Raw genomic sequence first — 13,325 nt, 5'->3', positions numbered from 1 at the left:
ATGGGTGCCAGGGCTGATCTGTCCTGCTGGGTGACTGGGACTCACTCAAGCGTCTGTCCTCAGGCTCTGTCCTCCTCCAGCAACCACAGTCGCTCAGGCAGCCTGGACGGGAACCTCTCTGTATACGAGAATGAGGCTGCATTCATCGCCTCCCTGAAGAAGAACCACATGCGACCCATGACCCACAACAATCTGAGCCAGCCTGGCTGTCCCAGGAGGAACCACCAGGCACACGTGCCCCCCGCCTACAGCGCCAACGTGGCCCTCAGCGCCAGCCTCTACAACAGCCTCAACACTCTGCTCAGTCAGGGAAAGCAGCCGACTGACCCTCCCAGCTTCTACAGCCACAGCCACAGCCCCTTCAAGCCCCACGAGCCAGAGCAGACCCTCGGTGAGTCCGCCACCATCTGAACCCAGACTCACTCACCGCTGATCCATTGTGTCATCTCCTGTAGACTTCAGCCCTCAGCCGGACCGAAGGACCACAGGTTCCTGGAGACCGCCGATCACAGACGAAGAACTCTACTGTGACGACTACTCCTCACCCTCCCTCACCCCACTACTCCCCCCGCAGTCCTACCTCTCCCTCGATGGGCAGAGCGGCGACGAGGGCGGCGAGGAGAACATTGTTTATCTCTGAGAAGAACCAGGAAGTCACAGCTGCTCATCCGACAGGAGATCAGGTGGCCTCCTCCATGCTCCCTGAAGATCAATCCCGGCCCTTGAGGTCCTCTGTGTGGATCCTGGCTGTGGACCAAGGGACCAACTTTTCCTTTGTGTAGCTTCCTGACCAGTTGACGCTGGTTTTCTAGATTCACATTGTCGCTCAGACTTAACTAAGTTCACCCTCTCAACCTTGAGCACTCAACACCAAGAATAAGGAGGAGCACCTCTGAGTCTGGGGCCACAGTGATGCCACTGAGCATCACAAGCAAAAAGAAAAGACTAGCAGTGGATTTAGCAAAGGGACCTGGAGGCTAGCAACAATTAGCACTTCACTTAGGAAAAAAACACACTTCAAAGTGATAAGATAATTCCAAATGGGAAAAAGGAATATTGGAGTTCAACATTGACAAATGTATAATATGTTGAGAGAACACACCATTTTCTGTCTTCAAGTGCTCTGATGCCAGTTTTATGTCGACTATCGAATAAGAATGGGGAAGTGTTTTCACATAGTTTGCAATAAAAGATCACACCACGCCGAGTTAAGATGCGTCCAACATACAACAATGAAAATATTGTAAATAACTGGGGAAAGAAATCTGTCGACAAGCCACTGTTGAAGACCACTGGGAAGTTTTAGAAGAAAAAGATGGAACTAAGGGAACCATAAACGACTGAACAGAAGAATACATTTGAATTAAATTACTATAATCAAAACTGGACATTCAGTGGGGAAGGTCATCAGTGTGAAAACCCAAACCTCTTTGAAACTGTGACCCTGAGATTCTGGGGTGCTCATCCTGGTCCCCAACAGTGGTGCAGAGGCTCACCCCACCAGAACACTGCTCAGTGTCTGTGGCGTCCACAAACTGCCGAGCCTTGGTTCAAATCGACTCTGAAAGCAGCTCGAAATGTTCCCACGAGCACTTAAACCACGAGAGCCTTAACATGAGTGCAATCCTGCATATTAATAATATTTATGAGGGATGTAAATGTGTACAGACGTTTCCTTAAGGGCTACTGCTGCACCTGATGCTGGACAAACTTCTCACTCAAGTGCCGGACTCTTCCCTGACCTGACACTGTCAGCTCTGAGTCAGAGAAGCTCCTGAGGCTGTGTTTGATTCGACCTATAATTTATTGTGTGTAAAGAGCACTGTTGTGTTGATCTGTGTTGGCTGATGTATATTCTTCCTGCTGCATATAAAGACACCGAGGCAAACTATGTCGCACATTGATCTGCTCATTTATCACTGGTCACAAGTTCTTCCTTGCCATGGAAATGGTAACCCAGCAATTGAAGTTGAAAGTCAAAATCACAGACACATATTTGCAACCCAGAAGCGACTGAGGCATCAATTTAAATTGAGTTCATAAATCAGTTTATTAAATGTTACATCTCGTCAACGGAACGACGGTTGAAAAACCTTTAAGATGATCCGTCCCGAAAAATAAAATGTTTCTCCAGAAGGGGGCGTGAGAGAGAAAGTCGAGCTGGAGACTCCTTTATTACACTGAGCCCGTCTTACTAACGGCTGACATGAGAAACAGGTTTGTGTTTGCACAAAATAAAGTGAGTAAAGTTTTTGGGTCAGAACACATTAAAGACATCGAAATGTTTATTTATTTATTGTGTTCTATTCTGGGTTTTGGTCAAGTTTAAAATCTTGATCGTTACTTATTTTATTAAATTTTTTGTTTTATTTATTTATACACTATTTCACATTCATCCTTTTTTTTCATTTCCCAACTTTTTTTTGCCATACATTACTTTAACGATCTTACTTAAATTTTTTATTTCTTTATTCTTTTAATCCCGCTGTGGCCTTAAATCTGACACTTAACGTTTTTTTTCTCTGGGAATTGCAACATGGAATAACTTGAAAATAAAGGATTCCAGTGAAAGGTTAAGGACATGTTGACTAGAGGGCAAAATTAATTGGGGTGTTGTTTTGGTGTGAAGAAACTCTGGGAAGCTAACCATGAGAAACGTCTCTGGAGTTACCAATAACAAACTCCTTCAGAGTCTCCTGTTTTGTTCTTGATGTTGACTTGGGGGTTTTAGCGTTTCACTGAAAGTGCAGAAGGTTTCATCGTATGGTCAGAGAGCGTTTAACACAAAGAGGGAGGCTTTTTTCAACACACCTGTTTATTATTGTAAAAATAAAACTCAAAAACACTTTTTGTGGTAGGGAAAGCACACACATACAGTATGCGGAACAGCGCCCCCATCGCTCAGTAGTACAGTTCACAGTACAAAACAAAAGCAGCAAAGTTTGCCACCTATCAATAAAGCTGTTGTGGCATCTGAACTTTCAGAGCTCAGATTCCATGCCACACTTTGGTTTTTGGGCTCCATGCAGAGGCCCGGTGCCGCGAGCGCGTGCACACACCCACCGTTACATTGGTCCATATAGTTAAAATCCAGATCTTTCCACCGACTCTTCACACAGAGGTTTTCACTGGCACCCGGCTCTGCCCCTTTTTCTGTTTTCTGGAACAGACACAATGACAGGTAGTGATCCAGCTGTGTGTGTGTGTATGTCTGTGTTCTTGTATAGCTATACTTGTACGGACAAATTCTAAATTCACTCCACCTACAGTACTTGTGGGCATAGTATGCATTTGTGGGGACAAAATAACTGGGTCATTACTATAGGGTCTCAGTTTGGTTCAGCCCCTGGTTAAGGTGAGCCATGTGTTTTGGACGGTTAGGTTTAGGGGGAGAGGCTGGGGAGAGCATGACAGTCAATGGAATATGACCACGACACTTGTATGCAAGTGTGTGTGTGTTACCGTGGCGGTGGAGACAGCATGCACCTCCAGAGGACGGCGTAGAGAGACAACAGGAAGATGATGAAGACTGCGGCAGCAATTGTTCCTGGAAGCAGGTGGCATGGTTAGAACATTGCCAGCCTGCACACATGGCTTCACAGAAGGGAGGAGGCCTTTCCGTGGTCACAACCACATCACAATGGTCATGCCATGGTGGCCCTCCCTCATTTCACAGGTTTTCATCAGTATTCAGCATTATGCTCACGTGCACACAAGGAACTAAACAAAGGCAACGCTCGTGATGCTGAGCTAACAACAAGATCACTGCTGTGGCTGTGACATTTACTGAAGCAATATCTCAACACATTCATGGATTCAGGAGACCACCAAGCAGTCTGCACCTCAGCAGTGAGAAACCTGCCCACAAGAGCGCCACCTGGAACGCGTTGAAGTGCATCTTCATCATGACAGAATTCTGGAGTCCATTCTGCAACTGTTGCAGCTCAGCTTTACGTCTCGGCAGGTTTCAGTTTGCGTCGCCAGACAACTTGTCTTCAGGTTTATTGGACGGTTAGTTCACCCTGGACGTGCTCCGACAGTGAGGCTGGCAGCGACTCGTTTTTACTCCCTAAAAAGAAGCGCTGATTCGCCCTGGAGCAAAGTCCTGGGTTGCGTAAGCGGGTGAAACATGATGACCTACATCAGACGCCTCAGTCACAACACACAGTTGACACCGATTTCACTTTCAAACTGGATCTCACCGGGAATGATTCCGTTGCCGACAGCCGAGGAGTCCTCCGTGGTGGAGGGTAGAGACGTGGCCGAGTCTGGAGATACAACACAACAACGCTGTCATGATGGAGGTCGGACAGGGAGCTCAGTAGCGCAGCAAGCCTGACCGAAACTAAGCACCACGTGATGTTGAAGTACTTTTATTCATGTAAAATGATTTTTGGGCTAGCCCCCCTCACATCCAGGACAGGTTCTGGTACAGTCCTCTTAAAAATCCAGGCAACTCATGAGACATGAAGACCATGAGTGTCTCACAGGGACACCAAGTTGGGAGGCCAGAAGGTTTAGACGCATGCAGTAGAAAGATACTGACCACATTTACTCGCAGAGGGTCGTCGGTATACGTGATCAATTAAGCCTCTGAGTCAGAGAGCTGCAGTTTGTCCTGATTTTCAACCAAGCGCTAAACATTTACCCCCAGTACTTGCATCCGTGGGTTCCTGCCACTCTGCTGCACGGACACTCCCCTTCCCACCACCACAGCACCCACAGTGGAAAGGCCACTCAGGCACGCTCTCCTTCTCGTTCACCCCAACATGAACCCCAAAATCAAAGTGACGGTGCCACTTTCAGGATACACAGGTGAGTGTTGGTCTTAAACTCATTTGCCTTTGTTTCTTCTTCAAGCCTCATGTTATACCTGAATTCTAAAAACAATAAATGGAAAATCACTTCGTCCTGGTTGACAGTTTGAATATCCAAAGGAGCTGTGGTTTATATCAGCCTGTGTGAGGCCTTTATTAGACGGTCTGCAGTTCCTCCTGAGGAGCTGCGTCAGCTCCTGAGTTTGCTTGTGTGGCACAGCAAAAGTTCACTTGACCGAGCTACTCACTAGAACATCGAGTTAGTGTATCACCAAGCTGTTGGCATGCATTACAATGCCGCATTTTCAAATGTATTCGCTCCGGAAGTGCAGTGTGATATAGACATTGTGCAGATGTGTCCATTTTTGTGACATTTAAGATTACAACCTTCAAGCCTCAAAATAATGAGACTTTCATCTTGTAATATCAGTTCCACCACTTGGGCACTCCGTCATGCCATTGAATGAATTATGGTAAATTAAATACAACAAATGAACATATATTTCAAAACAGCAACATGAGATCAGTGAGAGCAACACCCCAGAGAATGGCCCTTGCCTACTCCTGCTCCGGTGCTGACCCCTGTCAGATCCAGGACCGCTGCTCACCTGTGTCTCATGTGTGGTGCCTCTCATTTCAGGCCATTCGTGTCTTTTGACAAAGACATCTTCGGGGTCGTTTCGGACATTTTGGAACTGTTGAGTGTCAGACAAACACATCTTACCATTCCTGAGTTGGACGTGTAAATCCTGTCCCGGCAGATCTGGGTCAACCATCTGCGGACAAAACAAACACCAGCCTGGTGCAACTCGAGCCTGAGATTTTGCACAAGATTCACGACTGAAGCCAACATGCAAAAGAGTGGAACATTATCAGAGCGGGGGGGAAACACGCAGCTCCGACGATAAGCACCATAAACTGATCAGACAATTATATAATGACGACATGAACCGAGATGTAACATTCAGCGAAATGAACAAACAACATGAACGTACAGACGCAACATCTACAACACCGCAAACGGTTAAAAAGTAATGGGTGGTGACGTGATTGGGATTAGGAAGCCGTGGAAAGAAGGTCTCACCTCGGTGCGGACAGAGTCGCTCGTGTTCGGAACTTCGGTCCACATCTGTAACTTCAGCGCCCCATGTTTTCCACTGCGGCGTGTGGTGCGTTCACGGTCTCGCAAACACGTCGGACCTTTATAGCAGCCTACTTCCGGGTATTAAAAAAAAACGCTTGCGTGCCTTATTTTGTTCAATTAAACATGTCAAAGGGGAAATAATGGTAGAAAATAACTGGTTAGCAATGCTATACATGCAGCTTAATGTCATGTAGTTTTGAACGCATCTTTTGCAATGCTGTAAACGTCTCCTGTGTTTATAAACGGTTCATTCCTTCACTACCGTCTGGTGATTTCGGATCACAGCAGAAAGCGCAGAAGGCATCCAACCCACACTCAGGTTTAGTCATCTGCTCGGTGCAGATACAAGAGGAGCACACTGCATTTAAATACACTTTGGTGGCTTTATTTGACACAAAATCTAAATCAGTATGGACTCCTGAATCATCTTAGGAGCCACAACATGGTGGTAAATGAACACATCTGAGCGCATTTTGAATTCAAATCCAAAAAAGTTTTAGAATTCAGACATCAGTGGAGGACAGTAGGGAGTACAGGCAGATCAGATTATTAATTGTGTTTATTCCCGAGTCAACAGTCTTCAGATATATTGCACAAACATTTACACTGTAAAAGCAGACACGCACACAGACACTGACGTTGGAGCCATCATACACAGCAGAAATGAAGCAGGCGCTTCTAAAACACTCAACAGAAGGCAACTGACCAGCGAGATCAAACATCAAGACCTGCAGTAACCATAACACAACAATGAAAAGTCTTTTCGCAAATACTAGTTGTCAAGCTCTGCAGGTCGGCGCAGGGAATTAAGACTAAAAATCATCTTGTGTGAAAGCTGCACTGACTTCGAGCATGGCAGGTAGGATCAACCAAACATGGAGTATGAGCTCCAATACAAGCTCAAACTGAAGAGCCCACAGCTCCACACAAAATACATCTCAGCTCCACGGGTTACACTCGAGTGTTGAGATGTATTCATGCGACGAGTCCTCGCGCATCTTTCATGTTATTTGGAACGGAATGAGGAAAAGCAGGATGTTTCACAGATGCAGCAGCATGATAACGACTGTTTTTCTTTGTGCCTCAAAGTGGTGACACAGCAAACAAAACGAAGAATCTAATCCAAGTGTGGCACTGTGAACACAGCGGGGTGGTGATCTCTCTAACGCAACAATCCTTCCTCAGCCAAGCAACATCATTGTGAGGCAAAAATTTAAACCGCTTCCAAATACAGCAGGGAATGTTTCAAGATTTTCAAAACTACTTACTAGTGTGAGACAAACTTCAAAAATGAAACTTCATCCACACTACCGTGTTCACGCTCAAAAAATCTGCAGTTTGCTTTGTTACTGCAACGCTTAGAAAGTGGCATCAATTGGAGTGAGAAAGCAAAATCTTTCAAGTTTGAAAACACACTTGTGTGTTGACAGAAGACAACACTAGAAGAATAAAATGAAACTATTTCAAAATAAGATTAGTTCATGAATAAATGGGTTCATAATTCAGGGTGTTTCTTACATGAGCGTATAAATAAAAACAATGTTAATTCAATGTTAACATGTCTGAGAAAGAAGTGACTAAGGCAGAGCACAGGTCTGTCTGTCAGTCACCCAGGGGAAGCCACACACCTCTTAAATGGTTTTTCTGATGTGTTTGCAATAGAAGGCTGTGAACCGACGAGTATTTGGTACAAAACCAAAGCAGCGTGACAGAAACAAAATGTGAGTGGAGATTGTCAGACAGGTGACAACAGCTGGCTGATAGATGGTGCGACCACATCCGCAGCTGGTTCAGACGGTTGTTTGAAAGGTTGAAAGTGAGTGACGTTCCCATGACAGACGGTGTCGCTCCTTCAGCCCCCATCACCAAGTCTGTGCGCAGACTTGCCCGTCCTCGTCTTCTGTGACAAGAGCTGGTGCATGATGGGGGCTGTAGGAAAAGCAGAAAGGCAGAGAAAGAGAGGCGTGTCCATGAGGACGAGCTGGTGACATCACATGACCTCACAGCACGAGTTTTGTTTCCGAGCCTGCAGGGTGAGACACGAGAGTCACACACAGACAAGTCAGCAGAGAGCAACCGCACCATCAGGCTCTACTCACAGTCTTATAAAAAGCCTTGGACTGGTTTCCCAGGTGTTCCGACTTTGCCACGAGGTCGTCCAGCTTCTCCCCTCGCTCCAGAAGACTCTCCATGGTGTTGTGCTGTGAGAGTCACACATCAGGTTTGATTCGTGAACAACCCAATGATCTGTCAGTCAGGAAGCTCACAGAAGTCAGAAAAACAGCTGTGTCCACCAACATTGCCACTTCAAGAGCACATTTCAGATGTCAGAGAGGGATCCCAGAAGGAGCCAGACGTAGTCATCACTTTTGGCCTTTAAATCCGTAAATTCATCATCAGAGCCAATTGTAATTCACGTGACGGCTCATCCAAGATCACATCAAGGTGTCTGGCGCTTTAAACAGGCTTCACAAATCAGTTCCACATCTGACAGCAGCTTGTTGAGTGGGCAGTCAGATACTTTACCAAAATGATCTTTGTCTCGTCCAGCTCTGCCTGCACTTTGGTCATCGCATCCGCGTCTCTGGGATTCTACAGAGGAAAAAAAACATTTCTGAATGTGCCAACCAGCACAGTAGCATCTCCTGCATCCCGACAAGGAGAGGGTCACACATCAGTGACTGACAGGTCTCAGTCAGATGCCTGTTGTTGATGTTTTGTTACAATGTTATGGAAAAGCTCAGCCATCTGTCCATTTAGTGTGAGAGTCTTTCTAAATTTTACTCACGCTGTCTGCAAATAAGGTCACAAAAATGCAAGCTTTTGCCCTAAATGCAGATATCAGCTGTGCTTGTTTACAACTTCATTGCAGCACAAGGTGGCACCGGCGTTTCCCCTAATTACATCTGAGCATTTGGTCTGCATCATTAATAAATTCATGATCGATTCATAGATTGATTTTTTTTGTCCACACAAAATAAATTTGTAAGTATTTTTTCATGATCGCTTGGTTGGATAAAGTCAAACAAAGCCACATAGGTAGTCCAGGGAGAACACAATGATCTGCAGCAGCAGCGTCCATCGCGTTATACCGGTCCGTCCTCAAGGCACGGTTGGGAGACGGTGGAGTCATGCAGCGAACACACCGCTCCAGTTTGACTGTCTTTATTGCAAAACAATCAACAAGTACATCCATAAATGGATATCGTGCTCAGCACATGAGGTGCTATCACGCTCAACAATAAACTCTGTTTCAGTGACCTGACCCTGAACATTTCCCATGATGCCTGCAGCCCAGCCAACCTATCACAGAGGCATTTCATTCACATGAAAGCGCTCACGTGTGCCGTTTTCACCCATGTCGATAAGGCCAGCGTCCCCTCCGCTCCACCTCCACACACCGGTCCAGCAATCGGGGCGAAAACAGCGCATTTGAGCGCTTTAATGTCAACAAAACTCCTGGAATTTCATCAGTCTGATATGATGAGTCTAATTCTATTGTTCTGTATTCGATCTCATCACCAGTGTCAATGCTGGAGCCCGGGTCACGTATTCTTGCACATCTTTAAGCCATGTGGAAATCACTGCGATGGAGTAGACTGCACCGCTGCTCATAGACCAGTGAAAAAACTAAACAGATCTGTATTGTGTAATGTGGATTGATACGTTTTGTTTTATTATTAGGCATAGATAGCTTAGGATTTATTACATTTCTTTTGTCTGATATGTGTGTGTGTGAAGATGTGTGTATATTGCTTCTCAGCCACCAAATTTTCTTTTCTTTTTTCTCTAAACTTGATGCAGAGAAACAAAGAATAACGAACCATAAAGAGCACTCCATATTTTAATAAATATTCGCCTGGTTGCCACCAACAGGTAGAACATTAAAATATATTTGACAAAGTTGAAATAATTTAGCATGAATTTGTGGTGCACCTTAAATGAATTTTCCGAATAGTGGCTTAAATAATGTTTTCATACTCCATCTTCAGTCTTGAACACAAAACCATTAGCAGCACCAACCTGGTATTTGGAGAGATGAATGTCCAGAGCTTTGTAGTTGATGGTATCAGGGTTCCCAGACGGCCAGTCTATACTGCTCACCTGCCGGGAGAATTCCTCTAATACCTAGGAGACAACCAACCACCCTGGTAAACAACCTGTCAGCACATGGGAGTATTTTAACTGAGATGAGGAGGTCTCACTTTTTCTAGCAGCGTGAAACAAACTCTGGACGGGTACTCATTGTCTGCAATGACTACGGCACCGAGGTTGTCGTTTCTCACATACACGTGGCAGAGATAATCTGAAAATGAAGAAGGGGGAACACATAAACCAGAAGTGATCAGAAAACTCTATGGTAGATTTGAAAGACAAGAGAGAAGCTTGCAGTGAAAGTGAAGCAAAGAGTGGTCCCAAAGCAGATGAAGCTGTTGCTGTACAGCCACAATATCCTCAACACTATTTACTCTTAACGTTCAATTTACCTGCATTCAAGTCAGTCTAGTGATAAATGAGATGTTTGTAGGGTCTGACGATTATGGCAAAAATGATAATCGCAATTATTTTGATTCATATCATAATGACGATTATTCAACTCAATTTAAGAGTTTGCTGTCATTCAACTCATGTAGGTTAAATGTTTCTTTCTAGAAACACCAGTCTGTATGGTCTGGCTTTAGAGGACAGTGGGGACAGGCGACAATATTTCCATCTGAGCAGACACTTGCCTGGATTTTTCTGTGGTTCTGATTGAGCTTTTTTTAGTCGTTTTTCATCAGATCAAGAGAGAAGTCACTTTCATATTTGAGCAGTCTTCCTGAGTGTCTGCAGCGTGATGAATGACAAGGAGCGCTTGATTTTATCACGACTGTCTCAGGTTGAGCGCAAGCGATTGTTCTAATGCATTTATCCACTTCCAAATAACCATTGGTTTTCGAAACATCGCCAACAAACAGCGAGCAGTGCTGCTGTGACTCTGGATGAGCGTCTGCTCCTCGGAGGTTGTGACGCTGAAAACCATGCCGCTGTTGTACAGGCGACCGAGTCGGGAGCTAACAGTGGCTAATATTAGCGTCCCCCACTGCGTGTAAAGGCTCGAGCTCCCTCGCTGACAGGCAGAGCTTCGCTCTGAGTGGCTCACACTGTGTAGCGCACTCACTGTGCCTTCCACAGTCGCTTCCCACCGTGGACGAGCCGTGGTGCAGCGTTTGGGTGCATCGGGACAGAATGAGACGGGAGTCCGGCTAAATAATCGTTTGATGACGATTTTCATAATCATAATCCCGATAAAAAATTCTATTAATTGACCAGCCCTAGATGTTTGGTTGGAAGGTTTTACCAAAGTAAAACATGGGAAAAGGTAATAGTCATAGGTTAGAATGGAAGATTATATTACATCCAGGTCAGAGCGCAAAAATCATTCCAGTTATATTTCTGATGAGAACGAACAGAGGTAGTTTTGACAGTTGGTAGAACTCAATCATGACGACCAACTCATGATTGTATGTCGGCATGTCTCTACCTTGTTCTTTGACTGAGGCACGACTTCCAACTGTTGTCCGTTCAACAATCAAGGCACTGGTGAAGGTCATAAACTCCTGAACACTGGAAACAGTAAAACAGGAATCTCAGAAAAAACAATATTGATAATGGGCCTGAAGTGCTAAGTGTAAAAGACAAACATCCCACACTGAGAAGCATAATTCACATAGACATTCATGATATCCACACACATGGTTGGAGTTACTGTCAAAATCAAATGGCATTTACTGACAGATTGTGTAGTGATACATACCCTCATCTATTAACAACCACAGACTCTTTTCAATGGTACTGTTGTTGGCCGACCAACAGTTTATTTAACCTAAAGGCGTAACGCTTGAGGTGATGTCACATTTTAGTACACTTTGTGAAGCCGGTTATGGAAGCAGACAGCCTGTCACACAATTTGGGGTCTTGTGGGGAGGTTTAAAAAAATGTATTTTCTGTGCATGGAAAGCAACTTAACCTAGCTTATGTGCCTAATCTCACTTCTATCTGTAACGCGTCAAGTACGGCAATCTGGACGGTGTTTATGGTTACATAAAACAAAAATAGACTAAGTTTATGTGTCTACAAGGGAACTGACGTCCACTCACCTGGATTTCTGGAAGAAGCTGAAGGATGACAGATCGTAGGCCGCCTTGAGTAGGTTTGACTTGGTCGTTCCTTTATAAAGGACGCTAAGGCTGTACAGCTTCATCCTGCGGCCGCGTAGATGTCCTCTAGTCGGTGAAATATGACTACACCCCTCGGTGACCTGCTCACCACACGTGACACAAGAGTATTAGACTCAAAGCATCTGATTCGGTAACAACAACACAACTTGGTGCCAAGCCGCAGGGTAGCTTCAAAAAGAAAGTAGTCGCATGAACAAGATAAACTGAAAACCGTGTCCTAATAATGGCTTGTTGTAAACGGCACAATCGTCACACAGCTCGGTAGTTTCACCATGTAAAACGATTAACGTCACCTGATAGTAAAACTTAGAACGTGACTTGTGATAATCCGGACGGAGCGTTAGCATAGGAGGCTAATTCATCTTGAAGAGGCCTTGCCAACTTACCGGCCGAACTCAAAATCACAAACACACCCGTTCCACTCAAAGTGACCACTCAAGTTTAACGTAGATCGTTTTAAGGAGCTCAAATCGCTTAGATAAAAGCATAAGACGAAACAAATAATCGACGCTTGGTGACCACTCTCCACGTCACTATCCTCAGTAGGTCCAGCAGGATATTGATTCCGGCTTCTACAGCTACTTGGTTCCGCCAGTAAACAATGACATTAGTTCCGCACACGTGATATTAAGATTAGGAAGTTCGTTGTCTCTCTTGCAACATACTATATAAATGAATGTACGTTAATGTTCGATTACTATATATAGGAATATGTAAAAATAAGGGCAAAACAAGAACAACTTATCTAGCAATTAATACTTTTCTTGGTTGAGTGTGGCATTTGTATGCAGGCGCTGATCGATGCGATTGCATATACTGTATATTCGGTTGCGCACGCTATTAGAATAAATACAATATGATTCTATATTAGTGACCAAATGATATGTGCATAAAATAATTGAATAGTCATGATGTGCAATGAATTGTTGGGGCATTTTCAGTTGGCTAGTCTTTTTTTTTTTTTTTTGCCAGAGACGTGACACCCTCAATTGATGTTTTATCTAGTAATCTTGCTCCATTTAACAATTTGCCCCTGGCCACTTACCTATGTGGTGAGTGTTTGTTCCACAAGCGTGCCGTAAATGGTATCCACGGCAACCCACTAAATTGTCTCTGCGCGGAAACTGCTGAACCTCTGGAAGC

At 44.7% G+C, this 13,325-nt stretch overlaps 3 protein-coding genes across 9 annotated transcripts in view; 1 reads left to right on the top strand and 2 right to left on the bottom strand.

Annotated features, from left to right (window-relative positions):
- LOC128762285 (rho guanine nucleotide exchange factor 28-like) overlaps nucleotides 1-1,878 on the top strand; it is a 41,184-nt gene extending 39,306 nt beyond the window's left edge. For all 7 annotated transcript variants that reach the window (XM_053870426.1, XM_053870424.1, XM_053870425.1 and 4 more), the window contains 2 exons: nucleotides 64-391; nucleotides 456-1,878. In XM_053870426.1, the coding sequence (XP_053726401.1) occupies nucleotides 64-391; nucleotides 456-640 (513 nt within the window). In that variant the 3' untranslated portion in view covers nucleotides 641-1,878. The remainder of the gene's footprint in view (nucleotides 1-63; nucleotides 392-455) is intronic.
- Nucleotides 1,879-2,797: 919 nt separating this feature from the next.
- sb:cb288 (uncharacterized) lies at nucleotides 2,798-6,010 on the bottom strand. The gene is made up of 5 exons (XM_053871213.1): nucleotides 5,902-6,010; nucleotides 5,542-5,593; nucleotides 4,203-4,268; nucleotides 3,463-3,547; nucleotides 2,798-3,160 (listed from the first exon to the last, which is right to left on the bottom strand). The coding sequence occupies exons 1-5, from the start codon at nucleotides 5,944-5,946 to the stop codon at nucleotides 3,112-3,114; spliced, it is 297 nt and encodes a 98-aa protein (XP_053727188.1). The 5' UTR covers nucleotides 5,947-6,010; the 3' UTR covers nucleotides 2,798-3,111.
- Nucleotides 6,011-6,338: 328 nt separating this feature from the next.
- ykt6 (YKT6 v-SNARE homolog (S. cerevisiae)) lies at nucleotides 6,339-12,746 on the bottom strand. The gene is made up of 8 exons (XM_053870602.1): nucleotides 12,569-12,746; nucleotides 12,102-12,262; nucleotides 11,486-11,568; nucleotides 10,167-10,267; nucleotides 9,985-10,089; nucleotides 8,488-8,553; nucleotides 8,061-8,162; nucleotides 6,339-7,987 (listed from the first exon to the last, which is right to left on the bottom strand). The coding sequence occupies exons 2-8, from the start codon at nucleotides 12,203-12,205 to the stop codon at nucleotides 7,952-7,954; spliced, it is 597 nt and encodes a 198-aa protein (XP_053726577.1). The 5' UTR covers nucleotides 12,206-12,262; nucleotides 12,569-12,746; the 3' UTR covers nucleotides 6,339-7,951.
- Nucleotides 12,747-13,325: the final 579 nt, after the last annotated feature.

The sequence above is a fragment of the Synchiropus splendidus genome, chromosome 7 (assembly GCF_027744825.2).
Source record: "Synchiropus splendidus isolate RoL2022-P1 chromosome 7, RoL_Sspl_1.0, whole genome shotgun sequence".
Classification (NCBI taxonomy): domain Eukaryota; kingdom Metazoa; phylum Chordata; class Actinopteri; order Syngnathiformes; family Callionymidae; genus Synchiropus; species Synchiropus splendidus.
This window is presented reverse-complemented; position numbering and strand designations above follow the sequence as displayed.